The sequence below is a fragment of the Caretta caretta genome, chromosome 4 (genome assembly GCF_965140235.1).
Source record: "Caretta caretta isolate rCarCar2 chromosome 4, rCarCar1.hap1, whole genome shotgun sequence".
In the NCBI taxonomy this organism is placed as follows: domain Eukaryota; kingdom Metazoa; phylum Chordata; order Testudines; family Cheloniidae; genus Caretta; species Caretta caretta.
Window position 1 is genome coordinate 134171443 of NC_134209.1, and position 21755 is coordinate 134193197.

General features: G+C 48.8%; 1 protein-coding gene across 4 annotated transcripts in view; it reads right to left on the bottom strand.

Annotated features, from left to right (window-relative positions):
• CFAP99 (cilia and flagella associated protein 99) overlaps positions 1 to 21755 on the bottom strand; it is a 106088-nt gene that overhangs the window by 69411 nt on the left and 14922 nt on the right. For 3 of the 4 annotated variants that reach the window (XM_075128092.1, XM_075128090.1, XM_075128091.1), the window contains one exon: positions 3265 to 3409. The exons of the other annotated variant lie outside the window; for it this stretch is intronic. In XM_075128092.1, coding sequence (XP_074984193.1) covers positions 3265 to 3409 — 145 coding nt within the window. The remainder of the gene's footprint in view (positions 1 to 3264; positions 3410 to 21755) is intronic. 4 annotated transcript variants of the gene reach the window in all.

A 21755-nucleotide genomic window follows, 5' to 3' on the forward strand; every position in this document is an offset into this window, starting at 1 on the left:
ATTTCAATACAATTTTTCATCTTGAAAATTATTTTTTACTTAAAAAAAATTAAAAGTTGAAATCTAAATGTAACATTTCAATTGATCCAAAGCATTTTTTTTTCAAAAAAATGTTGTTTCGTGTGCAATTGCAGTTCCCACACAGCTCTAGTCTTGAGCAAATAGGGGCCAATGAAGGAAAAGGCAGAGAAGCGTAGAGTTGTTCCCAGAACTGGCAGAAGCGTCTATGGTGTTTCTCTGATCCTGTGAAGCTAAGGAACCCTTGTAGCACAGTGGTAGCCCTGAGGAACATACCAGGCTTTAGTTGATTTGCCTATAGCGCAGTATTTCAGATACCACAGCATGGTAACTATTAGCAAATCTTGACCAATGTGCAGGAGGCAAGTCAGTGTATGGTAACAGAGTATCAATCTTCTGTTTCAGCATAGCAACACATTTAAGTGGTCTTAGTGGAATACAGATGTATCTTATAAGAGCATTATTAAATTCAAATCTGCTCACATATAGTAACAGCCATGATAAACAACTTTGATAATCTGTCAATGAAGCTTGGCAAGGAGCGTCACAAGCAGCTTAGAAAAATCTAAGCCAATGACCTTTGGACTCTCAACTTGTTCATATGGGAAAATATTCAGGGACACCCCCCCGACTTCCACCTGATTAATGGAGATCTTTGACAGGACCAATCCTGCCAATCCAGGAACAGCAATAGTCAGCTTAATGGTCACATTTATGTGCTTCTGACACTGAAAAACATAAGCTCTTTGTTTATGATGGAGAACTGTGGATAATTAGGTATCATTTAAAATTTTCTTGGATGTACGATGAATCTGAATCATGATAGCTGAGGTTCACATTTAGCTATTAATTTCCTGAACTTGAAGGTTTTCATAAATTTGCTTAAGATTCTGAGGTCCAGGATGGGTCTCAGACTGTATCTCTTTTGGGCACTAGGAAATATTTGGAGTAAAATGCCTGCTCTTGGTGCAATAGAGGAACCGCTTCTATAGCCTCCTTTATGGAAGGGAGCTTATTTTCTCCCACAGAAGTTTTTCATGAGAGGGAGAGGGATGTGAGAAAGCCTGGTGTAAAATGTGATTGAGTAACCACGACTGATGATATCTAGTACCCAGTAATATGAAGTGAACTTGCACCAGGCATCATAGAAGGTCAAGAGATGTGGTCCAAATTGCATAGATAGAAGTGTGTGACTCTCAGCCATCTTGCCCACAATGTTGCGTAGCCACCACCAGCAGGACAATATGCAGTCTGTATTGTGGACTTTTTGCAGGAGCAATCCTGGAAAAGGTAGAAGATTGGTATCTTCTCTGGGATTGAGTGCTCTGCTGCTGCTGAACAGAAGGGGATTGCCTGTGGAACTGAAACAACATATAAGGTATTTTCTTTTCTGAAGAGATGAGGACTGGAAAAGCCCTAGAGATTGGGCTTTAACTCTCTTGGTTTTAATTTCTGCAGAATCGTATCCATTTTATCACTAAAATGAGCTGAAGCCTCAAAGTGGAGTTCTATCAGTTTTTGGGACTCTGCAGCAAGGCCTGATGACCTACCCCATTAATATCTCCTTAGAGCAATGCCAGTGGGCACAGGTCTGATAATAGAGTCTGAAGTGTCATAAACTGCCCTCTGGGTATGTCTATCTTCAGTGACCAAACTTTGTTGCTTCCCTTTGTTCATCCAGTAAGGAGTACTGAATAGGGTTAATGGAGTCCCATAACACATAATTATATCTGAACATGAGAGTTGGCAGTTTGCCACTTGGCAACCCAGAAGTGGAAAAGATAACTTTTCTTCCAATGGGATCCGGTCCTCCATCCTTCTCTATGTAAAGGGAGCAGTCACAGATGCTCTGTAACTTTTAGATAATTCCTGAGCTGTCGAGATCAGCATGGAATCGGCCAGTGGATGTTGTAACAATAATTGGCCCTCTGAAGGTATAGGATACATACAATCAGCCCTTTTTGATACTGGTGGCAAGGACATAGAAAAGAGCCAAATGTCTTCTGCTGGCTTGAATAGTCCTTGGAGATTAGGAAAGGTGACTTTGTCTTTTGTATGCAATTCCATGATGTCAAAAAGGGTATCAGATGGTGCAGACCCCTCAGTCTGTAACAAAAGGGTATTAGTAATTCTCCTTGTCAGCTCCTGAAATTGCTTCTGTTCATTATGAAGAGAGACGAAGTCCCAGTTTGATCGTCAGGGGACATACCATTGGTATAATACTTGATGGCTGACTGCTCCACTTCCTCTGAAGAAGTCTCCTCACAGTTATCATACCCACAGCACTCTTTTTGGGGAGGCAATGTTGCCAGGGCCAACAGCGCTAGTCTTATCTGCGCTGAGTGAAACATGGGTATCCTTGAAGGTGGTGGGGCCTGGGAGAAGGTTCATACCAGGAAAGTTCTCAGTGCCAAAGAAGGTTCCTCTAGTGCTGGGAGAAGATCGGTATTGATGTTTTTGCTGATGCTGAAGTTGGTGCCGTAGTGGTTTTGATAGAATAAAGACTTAAACCCCTGAAAGGTCCAGAAAACTGTGCATTGGGACACTACAAAAACCTTTCATTGACTTAGGAGCCTAAGTCTCATTTTCAAAAGTGACTTAAGCCATATTGGAGCCTAAGTCAGTTAAGCATTACAGTGCTGAATGGAGCAATGCCTAGTAAATACCTTTAAAAATCTGGGCCTAACTAATAATAAACTAGGCTAACTAGCTCACGGAAAAGAAAGAATTCTGTTTAGCTGTCTGTGTCACTGGCAAAGGAACTCTGGTGGTCATCCTAGCATGACAGTGCTGCTGTCACACCCCTCTCTCAGCAGACACGGCTTTGCTATACAATTCTGCAGTGCGATGATAGAAGTGCTAGATCCCATAAGTGGGACAGCACAGAGGCTGTTGCAGAAAATTTTTAAGTGAAATCTGCACCACCTGGATACTTTATTTTCTTCTAGTGATGGATATGATCATGTATCTGAACTGTACCATCAGTCTAACTTTCAGCCAAATTCTGCAGTACTTACTCAAGCAAAACTCCCATCAGTGGGAGTTTGGACTGAGAAAGGATTCCAGGATTTGGCCTTTAGGTTGTAAGATCACTGGTGAATGACCAAGTCTTTATATTTTGTACAGCACTGACCAAATGATAATGCTTAACATGGAATCTAATCGTAACACCTGAACAACTGAAATAATGTATCTTTCTTATGTTCCATAGTTATACTACGTTATGTAGCTTAAAAGAATACCTACCCACATAGAGATTGCGCTCAGAAAACAGGCAATGCTTCCCATCCCGAACAAAAAATGCATTGACTACTATGTCCAATAAAGGTTTATATTCAATACATCCAGCTAGAGTCTCCAACTCAAATGCTCCATCTGTCACATTAAGGGTCTAGAGGGATACAAAAAATAAGTAATGATGAATGAATTCAGGGAACAAAATATTAAATCAAACAGCACTGACTGAGGTGGAGGAGGCACAATTTTAAAACTATTTTAAAAATGAATACAACTTTAAGAAGTTAATGGCCTTTGTAAAGCAAAATTAAAAGAAAAAAATCTTTGACTTTCAGTTAATCTGCTGACATGCATTTAGCAAAAAACCTCAAATGATGTGTGAAAGTCAACAGTTAATGCAAAGAAAATGTATATGTAAAGTAATGTATTGTCCTTGAGCTATGATCAATGACTAACTCACCCAATAGAATGGGGAACCTCCAATGAGGTTTTGCTCTTGCACGGGGAAATTCTCTTTACCTACATAATGCCAAGTAATGTGGTTGTATGTAGGAGAAGTGTCTGTAGTTTGGGGAGGTGAAATGAAGCCCAGAATCAGGGCAGGGGCCAGGGGAAGTACCCCTCTGAGGTTGCTACTTCAACTTATCGGATGGAGAAAGTGGCCACAGGCCATCCATACAATTAATACATTCTGCATGTGCAAGTCTCAGGATCCTTGTTAATGTAGATTCTGTGCATATTACCTTATTGGTCTCCATTGTCACTGTGACGTGATGCTCCATATTTTTTATAGAAATAAGCTTATGATATGAATATGGAATAACTAAGATATATTTTATGCAAGATGACTCATGTAAGATATCATTGGAAAGATTATGATTTACTGAATGTGATTATCCAATTTGTATGCATGTATCATTTCTGTATCTGGAGTTAGGAATATTGACTATGTTACAATTACAACTGTGGTTATACTTGGAGACACCCACCAGATAGTAAGCAATCAGCCTTAATGGTCTATTAGGAAAAAAACAACAAGTCTCTGAAGATGTGGATCCCCCATCTTCCAAGAGTTCCTTCCTGTGAACATTGTAAATAAACCTGGTCTGATGGTTGCTTTGACACTGCAAGGTCAGGTGATAATGTCACCTAGTAAAAAGTACCACCTTGGACACTGCTGGTTCTTTTCCCGTGGAAACAAAGGCTTCCCGCCTTATGTAAATTCTATTGAAGGCTGGGGAGTAAGGCAAACAGGACTCTTCTCCATTGCCTTCCTGCCCAAGAAGAAAGACAGATGAAAGTACCTGAAGAGACAAAGGAACTGAGCTGAGGGAAAGGCAAGGGCTGAGTCCAGACTAAGACAGGAGTCTAGTCTATAAAGAGAAATAACTGGAACTCTAAGCTACAGAAACTCTGCAACTCGCCTAAAACAACATTTAGGGTCACATATTACATTTTGTAATCTGTTTCTTGAGCGTATTAAGCCTAGTGTGCGTGTTTTGTTTATTTTGCTCAGTAATCTGCCTTGTTCTGTTTGCTATCCTTTATAATCATGTAAATATATCTTTTATAGTTAATAAACTTGTTTTTAATTTATTTCAAAACCCAGTTTGTGCAATTCATATCTGGGGGGGCAAAATCTCTCTCCACGTTGAGGGAGAGGGTGAATTTTTATGAGCTTGTGCTGCGCAGATCTTTCTATACAGCGCACAACAATATTATTTTGGGTTTACTTCACAAAGGCCGTGTGCACTTGAGTGCTAGGAAATTTCCTAGCTGAATCTTCCCATAGAGAGCTACTTGCAGACTCTGTGTGATTCTACAGCTGGTGCGTCCCTACCTGTGTGTGTGTGCTGCCAGAGGCTGGAGAGCCTGATTCAACAAAACAGGGAGAGGGAGCCCAGGCTAGTGGAACAGGCAGGCTCAGTGAAACCCCAGTACATCAGGTGGCATCCTGGATGGGCAGTCCAACCCATCAAAGTCACCTGTCTGAAAACCCTTTGTGAAATATACAGAAGGTTCAGAGGCCCCCTTGCAAGGACACTCTACCTGTGACACCCCCTCACAAACCCAGTGCAAGATTTAAGTGGCATGGAAGAATCTGTGGTGGTGAATTGCATAGATGAATTTCATGCTGAACAATCTTTCAAATGCATTTTATTATATTGAAAATATTTCCATTCTAAATCACCTTTAGAATATTGTAATAGGGTCTAATGCCCGGTACAATTTTCTATTAAACAAATTACAAGGAGGGCAACTGATTTTGGGAAGAGTGGCAGGAAAATAATGCTTCCTTGATTTAGAGATGCTAGCAAGAAGTAAACAAAGCTCAATGCATCTTCTGAAAAGATATAGTCCACATTTTGATTTCTCCTTCTCAGTGGCAATGCTCCTTGTTTATGGTGATAATTTGTCATTTTAAAGTGTCAATATGACTCTATATACAAAATAATGGATGCAAGTCCAATTATTATTAGGACATGGGCTCATACCCAGAGCTGGCACTGCAGAGCATTAGGAGCTATTGGAACTGTGGTTGCAGACTGCCTTTCAATGAGATGTTAAATCCTGCCTGTTTTTCAAAGATCTGTTTGTAGAAATTAAAGATTTTATGGTACTTTTTAAAAAGAGAAAGGGATAATCTTATTGAGAGAGGGCCAATGTGCTCTCTTTCAATAAGCATGTTCTAATATCTAAGGCTCTCTGAGCTATTCTGCAAAATGACTTCTCCGTCAGTTCTTCACTTGTAAGCAAGGCTGGTGCAAGGATATTTTGCGCCCTCGGTGAAATTTTCACCTTGTGCCCCCCCCCTTGCACATCGGTTCATTGAGGGGCAAATCCCAACAAGCCTTTCTAGCTCTAACTGTACCTGTTACCTCTTGATTATTAAAAAGATATTTCTTCATGATCAGTAATGAATACAATCATACAATACAAGGGCAGAGGGGATATTTTATTATTGGGTTATAAATCTTTTTCTCTTATAATATAAATCATACATGCTGCTAAGAAGGAAGGTCTTGTGTGTGAGTCACATGCCTGGGAGTGAGCAGATCCATGTTCTATTCCCAGCTTTTCCTCAGAATTCCTGCAACACACAAATTCTTCTCCCTTGCAAGGCAACTTGGAGGAACATCTAGAAGAGCTAGCTCTTAAATAGACATATCCTTGGGCCAACATGACACCCATATGCCTCATTTTCAATTGAATAGACACATTGCCTCCCAACAACTCCAGAGAGCAGGGATAGGGTGTGTGCATGGCACACCATCTCTAGAGGACATGCTACCATATTTGCAACCAAAGTGGAGAAAGGTGTAAGGGGAACATGACCAAGTCTGCAGCCCAACACCATTTGAGGGAATTTGTGCACAAAGGGCACCTAGAGTGAATCCCTGAAGCAGGACTACTTGCAACCATATACTGTGTGTCCCAGGGTGCAGGACAATACTAATCTGTCAGTTTATGGTTAAAGAGCACTTCAAATGCCATTGCATCTACTAACTGATGATTAGACAATACAGCACTGAAGTACTTGCATAACTTCAACCTTGTGAGTAGTTCCGCTATGTTTAAAGTTACTCACATGCTTCAGTGCGTGTAGCATGGGGGCTGGAGAAATGCTGCTACTCTGGATGGAGTTATGTATTACAATTCCTATGGCACTGTGTTTTAAAAATATTAATATTAAAGATTTATATTGCCAGAGGCATCAACCAAGTTGGGGCCCCATTGTGCTAGGAACTAAATTGATACATAGTAAATGAGAGTCCCCAGGTGTTTACAGTCTAAAGACATGATCTAACAGGTGCATAGGCAAACACTGGGCAGGTTGTCAGTGGTGCATATGGCTGTGGGATGTTTCTTTTAGAATGAAATCCAAATTAATAAATAAAGTCACGTGACATAGCCTATCAAGAATCAACTTTGCAGTTGACAAATCCCACTCAGTTAATTGCTCATCTAACTTTCAGCAACTTTCATGAAAATCTAGGCTCTTTATCTCTTAGATAAAAAATGTATTTCTCTCTCCCCATCCTCTGGAAACCTAACTACTTGGTGGCTTAGTTGATATGAGTTCATTGTTTTTCATTTGACTTTCAAAATATGCTGTGCAAATATTTGAGTAACAGTACCTCAAAAGGCAGAAAAGGGCAAAAAAATAAAAGGTTGTTTTACCACATTCAACTTTCAAAATCATTTTCTTTCTTTGTGAATTTTTAACAATATTAAAGTTAGTAAAACAAGACTTTTTTAAAGATGTGATGGTCCAAGTGTAAACAAACTCACTTTGTATAAAAATATTAAAATATTTTATATTTACTCCTCAACCATGTAATTGGTCTTTTTTTATCTGAAATCTGAAGAATATTCCCATCTTGCATGATAAGCTATAATCAAGAGCTTCTTCTGAATTCTGTACCATTGTTCTGGAATTTAACCAAGATTTTCAATGGTGAACACAGAATCTGCTTTTCAAACACAAAAGACCAAAAATGCAATGTGATGAGATATCAAGTTATTGAAGAACCCTAAATATGCATTTATGCGCCAGCCCCCGTGCACCTCCTGGCTAACCTCACTGCGCTCAGGCTCTGTGGCTCCGGGCCATGTGAGCCACCATCACTGGGGCTCGGGGCCCTGAGCCTGCTCCGGGAGGAGCAGCGGCGGCTCACACTCCCGGGAGCCGCAGAGCTGAGCACGGCGATTGGGACGCTGGGGGGTGCACGGGGGCTGCCGCCCACAGGCATCTGCTGCAGGAGCCCCCGGGGGGGGGAGCTGGGCTGTGCCGACGCCCCCCCCGGCGGCTCCTACAGCGGATGCATGTGGGCGGTGGCCCCCGTGTGCCCCCTGGCTCCCACCTCACCGCGCTCGGGCTCTGTGGCTCCGGACCATGTGAGCTGCCACCACTGGGGCGCGGGGCCCTGAGCCTGCTCCGGGAGGGGCAGCAGCGGCTCACACTCCCAGGAGCCAAAAAGCCCGAGCGTGGCAAGGGGAGAGCCAGGGGGTGCACGGGGGCCACCGCCTGCATGCATCTGCTGCAGCCTGCAGCAGCCCTCCCCCGGGCGGGGCACCGGGCCACAGCCTGGACAGGCGGGGCGGGGGGCGCAGCTGCTTCCCGCTAGCGGTGCCACTTCCTCTGCAGGGCTGCTGCCCCCTCCCCCACCCGTTCCTACATGGCTGGGGCTCGCCGCCCCTGCAAGCCGACACTCTGGCTCTCCAGTGCCTCCGGAAGGCGGCTTCTCCCTGCTGAGCCAGGAACCGCTTTTTGGCGCCCCCAACCACTTGGTGCCCTTGGCAACCGCCTAGTTTGCCTAGTGGTTGCACCAGCCTTGCTTGTAAGCAGCATTGTCAATGCCTGCCCTGAGGGGTGGGAACAGGGGAATTGCTATGCTGCATTAGACTAGTAGTCCAACTCACCCCGTACCCTGTCCCTGGCAGCGGAGTGAAGGCTGCTATTCTTCTGCAGTGACTCCCATCCAGTTCAAGAGTGGTGTTATTGGGATTTGGAAAAGAGCCATGCCAAACACCTCCTGAAACATAATCATGCTCATCACAATACAGAGCCTTGAAAGTGAGGACAAATAAGTGGTAGGGCTTTAAAGTATAGTTCTAATCTGAAAAGTCAGTTTATAAAAATGGTGCTGTGAAGTTCCAGGTTTATTTTCTTTCACTGTCTTTCAGATTAAATATATTGAGTGAACACATAAAAAATGTTATTTTCTACCTGCCATCCCTACAAACTCAGCCTAGGTTTGGAGGGTGAAGCTGGGTACTTTTCTTCTTGTGGATTATCACTCATACAAAGTCCGCAGGCCAATCAGTTATACTCCTGCAGTCTCATTACCCTCACTGAGGTTGCACAAGTGATTAACTGATTAGCTCGGGGGTTGGAATTTAGCAAATAATCTGTCAGTAGTGAACAAGTAGAAATAGAATCCTGCTCAGGTTTCAGAGCATTATTGACTTTGCAGGGCTAATAGGAGTTAAAAAAATAGTAAAAAATTATTTTTGTCAATGAAGTCAGCAAATATGATTCTAAATACACATTGGGAAAAGATCTGTTGGGTAAGAAGGTGCAGAGTAGAACCACACTTGAAATTTGCTGCATGACCATAGGGATCATGTAACTTTAAAAAGTCCTACCGGCATCTAGGGACTGGAGTCAGCATAAGTAGGACCTCAGCTGTACCCTTAACCAAGGCTCTGCCCAAAGAGCAGCTAAAAGAGGAGAGAAGGGCAGAGGACACACTTGGGAAAGAAGGCAATGAGGGGACATACAAAAGTCAGTGGGGAAAAGACTAGAGAAGTGGAAGGAAAATAAAAAAAATGAAAATATATGAGGAAATTAATATTAGTAATGTGGGTTCCATCCTGCAAGGTGCTGAGAACTCCTTTGAAGAATTTAGCAACTTCTACTGACACCTTCCAGGACCAAGATCTATGCACGTTTCTTTCAGCTACTGGTCTATTAACTTAATTGTTTAACAGGATTGATAGGAAAAACTCAGAAATCTAACCTCCTACTGAAGATCTGTGAAGCCATTAGCCCCAGATTATAATCCATCATTTGAAAGAGTGTATTTGAAGGGAATTCTCCCAAACAGGTGAAATTAACACCCCAAAGTTAAAAAATGAGAGGCCATCAGTAAGGCTCCAATAATAAGCACTCTCCAGTCTCCCCCAATCCTTGTGAACAAAAAATATTGGAATCTTCATTTGTCTAAAATCATGGCATTCAACTTATTAGTGCATGAAACACTCTGAGATGCCCCGAGTACAAAAGGTAGTATATTAAACCAATTTTACTCTATTTAGTTTTGAAGGAGGAAGAGCAGTAGGAAGAATGATGAAACAAGAAGAGATCCACTAACAGCAGAAAACAGAAGTGCCTAAAGTGTGACTTGGAGGCCATATAAAATCTGACACATACAGAACACCAGGGAATGATCACATGCTGTGCTCTGACCAGCAGTTATTCTACAGTGACCAGCAGGGAGGAGTGTACGTGTGCAATCACTTGCCTCCATTTACTGTACTTCTTCTGTTGCCCTGAATTAACAGGGGCAGAGACAGAAGATAGTCCCAGTACAGAAAGAGGAATGATGCTCTTATTGCATCATAACAATGGGCAAAAAAGCAAAGAATCAGTACATGGCTTGAGGCTAAGCAATGTGTTGACAAGAGGAGCAGTTCAGGGTCAGCTGTGCCTCAGAACTTTAATGTCTAAAGGCTATATGGGCCACATACCAAAAATGTCCTCTCTCCTGGACAGAAAATCTACCGAGTTGGTTTTTAATTTAATAGGCTACTTACTACAGGTATGTTTCAGAATAGCAGCCATGTTAGTCTGTATCCGCAAAAAGAAAAGGAGTACTTGGTCTCACAAGTACTCCTTTTCTTTTTACTACAGGTATGTGTTTGATGTCAAGATATAAAGTCCAGGGTCAGAACTGGGTTGCCTGAAATGAGGCAAGGCCGGGTCCAAGGCAGAAGCAGGGCTGGGAACAACCAGGCACAGGAGCTATTGTAGCCTTATTGGGATCCAGGAAGTGCTAAAGGATCCCCCCCAGCCTAAGGGGGGGGTCCACAGGACCTGGAAAACCAAATAATTCCGGGGGAACAACTAATGAACAACAGGGACAGGAGTGCGGTCAAAGGGTCAAACGAAGGGAACCGGACGGGGACACCGAGCAGAGAACCCTGGACAGCGCCCACTGCTCCTCAAAGGCGTCAAAGGAGTCAGTGGATGCCACCCAGAGGAACTCTGCCTGGAGACGTGAACGGACAGAGGATCGGAAATAGGCCCCACAGTCACAGGAGACTCCATCGGCCAACCTCCTCACCCTGGTTTTATAGATGGCCACTTTAGCCAGGGCCAGGAGGAGGTTGACCAGGAGGTCCTGCAGACAGGGAGTGCATAGATAAGGAGGTGAGGGGAAAAGTGCAACCAAAATCTTAACAAAATATTCATGAGGAGAAGCTATTGTAGCCATAGGCAAATGCTTGAAACAGACACTAAACTGCTGCTGAGCTGAAAAGCAGTTCTGAGTACTCTTCCAGCCAATCAGGCAGCCTACTATAGGCCAGCTGCAGGCATTAGGTCACCTGGAGACTGGCTCTGCTGCAGGTTTTACTTCCAGACTGGCTCTACTGGGGAATCTGATTCCTGACACTCAGCTTTCCCTCTATCTATCTAAGATTGGAGCTCTGATTAGAGCTAGTTGGCTGAGGGTCCTTCTAGATAAGGCAGAGGTTAGAAGTTGTTTGCCTAGGGATATTTCCATAGAAACTGTAATTGATTATATCTATTTTCTCAATTGCAATCACTTTTGTTACCGAAGCTGGCAACTTAGGTCCTACTGGATTTTCAATTGCCTTTGAATATCCAGGCAGCAGAAATAACCAAAAGATTTCCCCTCCCCCGTCTTTGATTGGCAGAGAGGCTAACTATTCCTTTTGGATATGGATTGACCACATACATCCACAGTTTTGCCTCTTCCAGATTGCATGTTTGACGACTATGTGCTTTACTTGAGACTACACTTTAAAGACCACTTGGAACCTTCAGCAAGTGCATAATATGTTTTTCTATTTAATTACAAGTGTTTAATTCAAGGAGCTTTTTGTCCCTGAGCTCCACAGATTGCACTGGCTTCTAAATTGTTTATGGGTACAAAGTCTCTCCATTATGGCCTTGAATTTTGAAAGTTCAGTATTTGCTAATTCTCAAGTGTTTAATACCTTGCAAGTGACCAGTTCCTAAAGGCATGGAGACAGCCTTTGGGTGTTCTGTGCTGGGAAGAAGATGAAGCAGGTTGACTCTTGCTTGAAATATATACTTACTGGCATTGCCTCCTTCTGTGTAGGAATCCCCCACCTCTCCAAGCCTGTCTTCCTAACGTGCCCCTTCCCATTATTGATTCCTGACTTTTTGCTCTACTAGGAACCAGCAGAGGAGAACTGGGACCAAGCAGGCTGGGGCAGGGAGGAATGAGCACAATACTTTCAACATAGGAGAGTAGAATAAGTAGTGTTACGTAAGATAGACAGGTAGTGGGGTGGAGCTTTGCCAATGAGGGGGGAAGGAGATGGGAAGGGCTAGCAATGTGTCTTTTTCAAGAGATTAATAAAGAGAAAAAGGATGGGAAAGGTGAGGAAAAGAAGGTTTCTGTTTGGGTGAAGAGAGAGAAAGAGAAGGGCCAACTTTTATCCCTGGATGGAAATCCTTATTCTAAGTTTAAACTAACATTCAAGAGGGGAGATAATATTTTATATACAGATAAAGCTTTTTTTTACCTCCTGAGATTTGAATAGTAGTTTACACTGAACTCAGCTGCTTCTAGTCGGAATACACTCATTTTATATGTGATCTCATTAGTTTATATCACTTCAGGCTTTAATGTTACTCCTTTCTAAGGGCCTAATCAAAAGTCCATTGAAGTCACAGGAAAGGTTTATACTACTGTATTTATTATTAAATCAATATTGATTATGTGCTCTGAACTATACAAGCACCATTGAAGACATGGGTTTTATTCAGGGAGCTCACAATCTACATGTAAAAATCAGTCACAAACGATACACATCAGACATCTATAAATAAGGTTTTGTAACATCTATCACAGGAATCATACATCAAGTGATTTTCATGTTTAAAAATAAATCTGTGATTTTTGACATTTTTGGATTTTGCTCAGAGTGAGTGGGTGGCTCTGACATACACAACTGAACCAGATTAATGGAGAACATTGAGCCCTCTTCCCAAATTAAACCATGTACTGCATGAGATGCCAATAGACAGGTTGAACTTGGTATCAACACTGTGGGAATAAAGGACCAGTGAACTCCCAATGAGAGCAGTGAGCTTTGTAATTATGCTGGATTTACAAAAGTCAAAACTATGGGTCTGATCCTGCAACCCTAATTTAGGCAAGTAATTATATTATGGTAAAAAGAACAGGAGTACTTGTGACACCTTAGAGACTAACAAATTTATTAGAGCATAAGCTTTTGCGGGCTACAGTGCCCTTCCTCTGTCTCCTCAGCAGGAGGTTGACAGGGTTGGTGCTGCGGGAGCCAGATCTGCGGCTGGTCCTGTCGGCGTACGCTGATGACGTGCTCCTCAGATGGGGACTCATCAGATGCATAGAATGGAATATATAGTAAGAAGAAACATATAGACTGTGACAGGGTCGGGCCAGATGGCTATAGGAGAGTAATTTTTTCTTTGAAGCAAAAGATATTTTTATTTGCATAACACACTTACAAAATAAAAACAGCAGCATATGCAATGTGTAACACAGCAACCAATCACAATTGTTTTCTCATTAGCTTCAGGGGAGGGAACTGTTCAAGCTTGCCTGGGCCCAGAGCGGGGGGCTTCCTCGACTCTCAAGGTCTGCCACCCCCTCGAGTTACCTGGTGCCACGCCCAGTGTCACCAACAATTCTCTCCTCTGAAAGCACCCAACAAGAGGGGCAGGCTGTGGGGTGGACAATCTGGGGGGGGGCACACGCACCCATGTGTGAAAGGACCCCTCTAAGGTGGTTGTGTCTGCAGCAGCAATGGCTGGGGCTGGGGTTCCTTACTCTCTCCCCCAGTCAACGGGTCAGACAAAGGGACCCGGATGGAGACACCGAGCAGAGAACCCCAGACAGCGCCCACCGCTCCTCAAAAGCATCAAGGGAGTCGGTGGATGCCGCCCAGAGGAACTCCGCCCGGATACGTGAACGGACTGAGGATCGGAAAACGGCCCCACAGTCTTAGGAAACTCTATCGGCCAACCTCCTCTCTCTGGTTTTATAGATGGCTGTTTTAGCCAGGGCCAGGAGGAGGTTAACTAGGAGATCCCGCGACTTTGTGAGGCAATGGATGGGGAGTGCATAAATCAAAAGGTGAGGAGAAAAATGCAACCAAAAACATAATAGGAGATTTGTGAGGAGCTGGAACAGGGGTTGCAGTCTGGCACACTCCAAATATACGTGCACCAGGGTTTCCTTCACACCACAAAAGGGACAAGTATCTGGGATGGGGGTGAACTGCGCCAAGTACGTGCCTGTGCTCACAGCTCCATGAAGGAGCCGCCAACTGATGGCCCCGACGGGCCTCGGAACCAAGGTGGAATATAGGCTGGCCCACCAGGGCTGCTCACCCTCCAAAGGTGGCAGAAGGTCTCGCCACTTTGTGTCAGGGCGGGACCCTAGGGTGAGGGCGTGAAGGGTGTGGAGCACGAGTGTGTATAGATGTTTCCTTGGCGTGGTTTGGAAGCGTACTGGCTGCAGTTCATGCAGCCGGCTTGCAGTAAAGGGGTGAGGGGGTCGATTGGTTCTGCGGGGCAGGGGTCCAATTAAAAGGTCCGGCGGGCCTGGGGTAGAGGGTGGGCGGGGTGTGCCCTCGAGTAGGATGCGGTAGAGGTAAGCTCGAGCAGTGGGCGGCAAAGCGGCCTTCGCCTCCTGAAGTATGCACCTGGGGGTACGAGGTCTGGAGAGCCCCATGCGCCGGGTGAGCGTCAGGGGATCCAGCCAGTCTCCCCAGTCGTAGTCCAGGAGGTCTCCGACTCTCGTGACTTCTGCCAGGATCAAGCTCTGGCGCACCGAGCGGGACTCCGCCACCTGCACACGGAGCTGGGGGTTGTGTAGCAGGGGCTCCGCGAGGAGATCTACCCCCTCGGTGGCCACCATGGACCTGGTCATTAAAAACAGTTTCCAAGTCCGGAGGAGGTCCTGGTAGAAGACTGGTAGCCCGGAGAGGTCTCGCGGAAGACCTCCCGGATGGAGATAAAAGAGCTGCCTTTCATATTGGAGCCCTCGGATGCGGCACAGGATGGAGTGCGCCAGTGTGCTCCACGCCGAACTGCCTGCACCATAGAGGAGCCTCTGTAGGGCCCGGAGGCGGAAGACACGGACCTGAGTGTGTAGACACTTCAGGCCCTGTCCTCCTTCCTTCAGGGGTAGATGAAGAACCCCTACAGGGGCCCAGTGCATTCCTGACCAAAAGAACCCCAGAATCGATGTCTGGAGGTTGGTCAGGAAACCCGGGGCCGGGACCAGGGTGTTGAGTCAGTACCAGAGCATGGACAGGACTAGTTGATTAAGCACCAGTGCTCTCCCTCGGAAGGAGAGACATCGGAGTAGTCCCGTCCATTTCCGGAGCTGCTCTATCACCCCGCCCTCTAAATTTTCCCAGTTCTCCGGCGGAGAGGGATGTGTGGCAGAAAGGTAAACGCCGAGGTAGAGCAGCGGACCCGCGCTCCACCGGATGGTCTGAATTGCGGGTGGGAGGGAGCTCACCTGCCGCCAGTCTCCTACCGCCAAGCCAGAGCTCTTGACCCGGGCAGAGGAGGCTGCCGAAGAGATGGCCTGGCAAGCCTCCACCCGTGTCAAGTCGCCGGGGTCCTGGATCACGAGGAGCACGTCATCAGCCTACGCCGACAGGACCAGCCGCAGCTCCAGCTCCCGCAGCACCAACCCTGTCAGCCTCCTGTGGAGGAGACAGAGGAAGGGCTTGATCACCAGAGCGCTGGCCCGAGAGGGGCACCCCTGCCGTACTCCTCGCCTGAAGCTGACCGGTTCGGTCAGGGTCCAATTGAGCTTAACCAGACACTCTACGGAAGCGTACAGCACCCGGAGAAAACCCACAAACTGGGGTCCGAAGCCAAACGCCTGCAGAGTGCTCAGGAGGTACCCGTGGTCCACCCTATTGAACGCCTTCTCCTGATCTAGGGACAGGAGGGCGAACGACAGACCGTCTCTACACCCGAGTTCCAAAAGGTCCCGAACCAGAAATAGGTTATCTAAGATACTGCGGTCCGGGACTGTGTAGGTCTGGTCTGGGTGGATCACGTCCGCCAGCACAGACCCTAGCCACAGCGAGATTGCTTTCGCTACGATTTTGTAGTCCGTGCTGAGGAGTGAGACGGGACGCCAATTTCGTAAATCGCGGAGGTGCCCCTTCTTCGGCAATAAGGCGAGCACAGCTCGCCTGCACGAAAGAGGGAGGATTCCGCTCTGCAGAGACTCGGCCCAGACGGTGACTAAGTCTGGGACGAGGACGTCCCAGAACACGCGGTAGAACTCCACGGTCAGCCCGTCCATGCCTGGAGACTTATTAGTGGGCATACGACAGAGGGCTTCTGAGAACTCAGCCAGAGTGAGAGGCAACTCTAGCCGGTCTTGGTCGCTCGCGCTGACCGTAGGGAGCTCCTCCCAAAGCACTCTGCAAGCGCTAGGGTTGGTCAGATCCGGGGAGAAAAGACTTGCATAGAAGGCTCGGGCCCTCCCGCACATCTCCGCCGGTTCCGTGAGGGGGGGTGCCGTCTTCTGCCAGGAGGCAGGTGACGTGTTTCTTGGCCCCCCTCGTTTTCTCCAGGGCATAGAAGAAGTGGGAGCCGCGATCCATCTCCCGAAGGAGGCGGATGAGGGATCGAACAAAGGCGCCCTAGGCCTCATAGGTCCTCAAAGGTCCGGAGCTCCTCCCGCTTCTCCCGGCACGCTCCGCAGAGGAGCGGGTCCTCGGGGCTGGCGGCCAGACGCCTCTCCAGCTCTAAGACCTCCTGTTCCAACTGCTCTATCGCCGCATTTCTCCATTGGCTGGTGCCCCAGGTGTAGTCGTGGCAGAAAAGCCGGGCGCGCACATTCCCCAGGTCCCACCATCGCCGTGCCGAGGGAAAGGCACGCCGCTGCCCTCGCCAGGCCAGCCAGAATTCCCGGAAGGATGTCACGAAGCCCTCATCCTCCAACAGGCTGTTGTTAAAATGCCAAAATGCCCGCCCCGGCCTCTCCACACAGAGGGAGGCTGTCACGGTGGCTAGGTGATGGTCAGAAAATGGGGCCAGCCGAATGCTGGAGGAGTGGGCTCATGAGAGATGGAAGCGTGATAAATAAATGCGGTCCAACTGGGAGTGGCTCGACCGATGGGCTTCCACCCGGACAAAGGTGAACGTGGAAGTGTCATCCGGGTGGTGGCCATGCCAGATGTCCACTAGGGAGTGATGTTCAACTATCTCCCGGAGGGTGTCTGCGGCGGCCGGGCTCTGCTCGGTCCCCGAGCAGTCTCGCTCCTCGAGGGTGGTATTAAAATCCCCTCCTAGGACCAGGCACTCATGAGAATCTAAGGTGCTGAGGAAGGTGGACGCCCGCTGATAGAATTGCAGCTGCTCTGGGCCCGATGTCGGGGCATAGATGTTAACAAGGTTAACCACAAGCCCCTCTATACGGGCCCGGAGATGCAGCAGATGACCCGGCACGGCCTCGGCGACCCCTAGCACCTCGGGCCATAGGTCGGGGGAGAACAGGGTCGCCACTCCAGCCTGCCGAACCGTGGAATGGCTAAAGTAGACCCTGTCCCCCCACTCCAGCTGCCAACTGTCTTCGGCGGTCAGATCCATATGGGTCTCCTGAAGGAAAATCACAGAGTACCCTCCCTCCCGAAGGAAGGAGAGCACCTGGAACCTGCGGAGAGCCATCCTACAACCCCGGGTGTTCAATGTTGCGACGGTGAGAGGTGTCATGGGGAGGGCCGGGGGGATCCTCACTGGCAGGGACACTCGCATCCCACAGTGGGCTGCGCAACAGTCCTTGACCCATCCCGTAGGTGACTAATTGGTCACGGAAGACGCGGACCCGCCAGTAGGCCACGGCATCCTGCTTCCCCGTCCCTTTACCTTCCCCCATGAAGGCCCCTGTGGCCCGGAGGATTTGAAAAAAGTCCCCCCATTGCTGGAGAGCAAGCTGTACCTTGTTGCGGGAGCCATGGACATCCTCTAAAAACTTCCGCAGCTCTCCTCGCAGCTCATGGGGGGGTGGGGTTATGGTTTCCCGGTTGTTCCCCGGCGGGGCCCTTGGTGCAGCCCCGTGGCTCACTAAAATGGGCAAACAGGGTGTGGACCCCTGACGGGGTGCCTGATTGGCTGGAGCTTCTAGGTCCGCCTCAAGCCCTAGGACAATAGGGGGCGGTGGAGGGAAAATAGCAGCCCCTAATGGGTCGGGGCAGGAGAATGCAAAGGCCGCTCCCTGGGGGTCATCAGTTGGAAAAGGGAAGAAGACAGCCCCAGGGGCGGCAATAACATCGCAGGAGGTAGACTGGATAGGGGTAGGGGCAGGGGCAGAGGTGAGATTCTGGGTTTCGGGAGGCAAACAGCTGGATGGTGGCACCTCCCGATTAGGCTCGAGGGTTAAGGGGGTGGGGAGGGAGCTCTCAGTGATACCGGGCGCGGGATCTATGGTGGATTTAGCGGCCACAGCATCAGGAGGTGGATTATCTTCTGTTGGGCCCCCGCCCGGGAAGGAAGTCAATTGCTCCGCACCAATGGGGGGTGCCCCTGGCGACTCGTGTCCCGACCGCGTGGCGCTGGCTGTCACCTGAGCAGGCTCGGTGGTCATCAGTGGGGTGCTTTCAGCGGCCGGGTCGATGAAGGAGTCCAGGGGCTCCTCGGAGGTGGGATCGGGAGCAGCAGTTAAAGGGAGGGAGCATGGGGAAAAGAGGGGTGGAGTGAGGTCGCCCAAATCGAGGTTTGCTGGCAGAAGGTCGTCCTCCCCCTGGGCGACCGGGGTCAGATATAGGGCCTCGATCTCCTCGAACATGGAGGAGAGGACACTTTCCGTCGCCCCGGGGTTCTCCCCACTGGCACCCTCCACGACCGTTGCCTCGGGGTTCACGGGGGCTTTGGGTAGTGTCAGGACAGAAGGGTCTTCCTCGAGGGTCTCAGAGGGGAGGATCTCTCGTGGAGGGGAGACACTACCCGCCAGTGCTACCACGTCTTTCCCGGCTGACACTGGTGGATGTGACGCACTCGTGGGCAAAGTGGAAGGTTCGGCATCGGTGCCCCCCTTCCTGGTCTTCCTGGTCTTCCGGGGGGCCAGTGGAAGGAAAAGATGTGATGGAGGGTGGGGTCCTTGCAGCCCAACGGGAGAGGGCTGATGACAAAAACAGGTTTCCCCAGGGTGGAAAGGGCGGGTAACAGGGCAGCATTGGGGAGAAAAGGAGGGACAGAGGTCAGGACCAGGTGGACGCCCAGGTTCTCCAGCGGCTCAAGGGGGACAAACACGCCCCCCCCCCCCCGCCAGGCCCCTCTCCACCGCTTCCTGGGCGGCAGCCTCCTATGCTAAGAAGAAGACGATCTTCCCATACATTTTGGAGGCCGCCACAATGGCCAAGGGCCCCACCACCCTCGCCAATGCCCGCATGTAGGTCTCCACGTGGGGTGAGGCGGGTACCAGGAGGCATCGGAGACCGTGCTTCCTTGTCATGGTGGGGAAAGGGCCCTGGTCGCTGTTGATGGTGGCGGAGGCAGTGGCCGGGAGAGATGACGAGGCAGCAGGCGGGGGGCTGCCGCCGCCTGGGCATATGTCCTGGGGGGTGAGGGAGGGACACCCGCAGAGCTGGTGGGGGGGGTAGCGGGGAAGGATGCTGTGGTCAGTGGCGGGGCCACAGCAGTGGGGGTGGCCCCTGCCACGGAGGGCCTAGTGGTTTTAGTGGGGCCCTTCCCCTTCTTCTTGTCCTGGCCTTTCCCGCCAGCTGGGGTGGCTCCCCTAGAGTCTGGGGAGGCGGTGGGCATGGCAGCGGCGGAGGTCACCCCGGTGCCCTCCATTGCCGATGCCCCAGCAGGGGCGGTGGCAGGTGGTTAACAGGAGTTGGGGTCAGGTAAAAAGGGACAGGCTGTGGGATGGGCAGTTCGGGGGGGGGCACATGAACTACCGTACGCTTGTCCAGAGAGTCCTGTTTGGTTGGCTGGTGCTTCTGGCACACAAGGTGGAATCAGGGCGAGCAGCTAAGTCCAGAGGCAGATGTTAAACAGCCAGCAATGATGATGGAGGGGGCAGTGAGGAAGATTGTAGTGTGGGGGTTGGGAGGACACAGATGGATCGGGGGGCAGCTCCGTGCCACACCCCCTGTGTCCCTACAAACACAGTCAAGACACAGTCAAGGCCTCCCCCCACACGAGAGCACAGTTCAAAAGTTACTCAGTCTTGGACCCCCTCCACGGCGATTTGTAAATTCCCTGGATGGTGTTCCTCTGGTAGATGGCTGTTTCTCTTTCTCTCTATTCCGGGCTTTCTCCATAGCTGCAACATTCCAGGGATGCCAGAGCAGATGATAAAAGTTTCTCTCAGCCGAATACGGGTCCACAAACAAACAGCAAGTGGCTGGGTCCCTCCACTCCCCCCCTCCGGGGAGCGGGTCAGCAGGCCCCCCTCTCTCGGGGGGGGGGGGTTCAGCTGGAGCGGCAGCAGCGTCCGAGGGCAGGCGGGGGGGGGGGGGGGGCTAACAGCCGACCGACAGCCGGCCAGCACTCTAGCAACAGCAGCGAAAGAAAAAAAAAGCAACAAAAAGAAAGGAAAGGGGGGAGAGCGTCTGGCCCGGTCAGGGGGGAAGCCGAAAGCAGGGGCAAAAAGCAAGGAAAGCCCAGGCCAGAGGGCAGCAGCTGGAGAGCAGGCTAAGTATGTCCCTTTTCCCTGGGTAAGAACAATCAGGAACCTTCTGGAGACAATTAAGACAGGCTGATTAGAACACCTGCAGCCAATCAAGAAGCTGCTAGAATCAATTAAGGCAGGCTAATCAGGGCACCTGGGTTTTAAAAAGGAGTTCACTTCAGTTTGTGGTGTGCGTGTGAGAAGCTGGGAGCAAGAGGCACTAGGAGCTGAGAGTAAGAATGTGGACGGTTGGAGGACTGAGGTGTACAAGCATTATCAGACACCAGGAGGAAGGTCCTATGGTGAGGCTAAAGAAGGTGTTGGGAGGAGGCCATGGGGAAGTAGCCCAGGGAGTTGTAGCTGTCGCAAAGCTGTTCCAGGAGGCACTCTAGACAGCTGCATTCCACAAGGCCCTGGACTGGAACCCGGAGTAGAGGGTGGGCCCCGGTTCCCCTCAAATCCTCCCAACACCTGGTCAGACACAGGAGGAGTCGACCTGGACTGTGGGTTCAGAAAAACGGCCAAGCTGAAGGCTGCCGTGAAGCTCCAAGGAGAGTAAATCCGCCAATAAGCGCAAGACCCACCAAGGTAGAGCAGGAACTTTGTCACAGTACATACAGATAAGTTGGAAGTTGCCATACAAACTGTGAGAGGCTAATTAGTTAAGTTGAGCTATTATCAGCAGGAGGAAAAACTTTTGTAGTGATAATCAAGATGGCACATTTAGACAGTTGACAAGAAGGTGTGAGGATACTTAACTTTAGGGAAATAGATTCAATATGTATAATGATCCAGCCACTCCCAGTCTCTATTCAAACCCAAGTTAATGGTATCTAGTTTGCATATTAATTCAAGCTCAGCAGTTTCTCGTTGGAGAAATGGACCGCTTGTGTGGATTGGTCTAGGCTGAGCTTGATGGTGGGATGGAAATTGTTGAAATCATGGTGGAATTCCTCAAGGACTTCTTTTCCATGGGTCCAGATGATGAAGATGTCATCAATGTAGCACAAGTAGAGTAGGTGTGTTAGGGGACGAGCGCTAAGGAAGCGTTGTTCTAAGTCAGCCTTAGTGGTCCATTTCCTG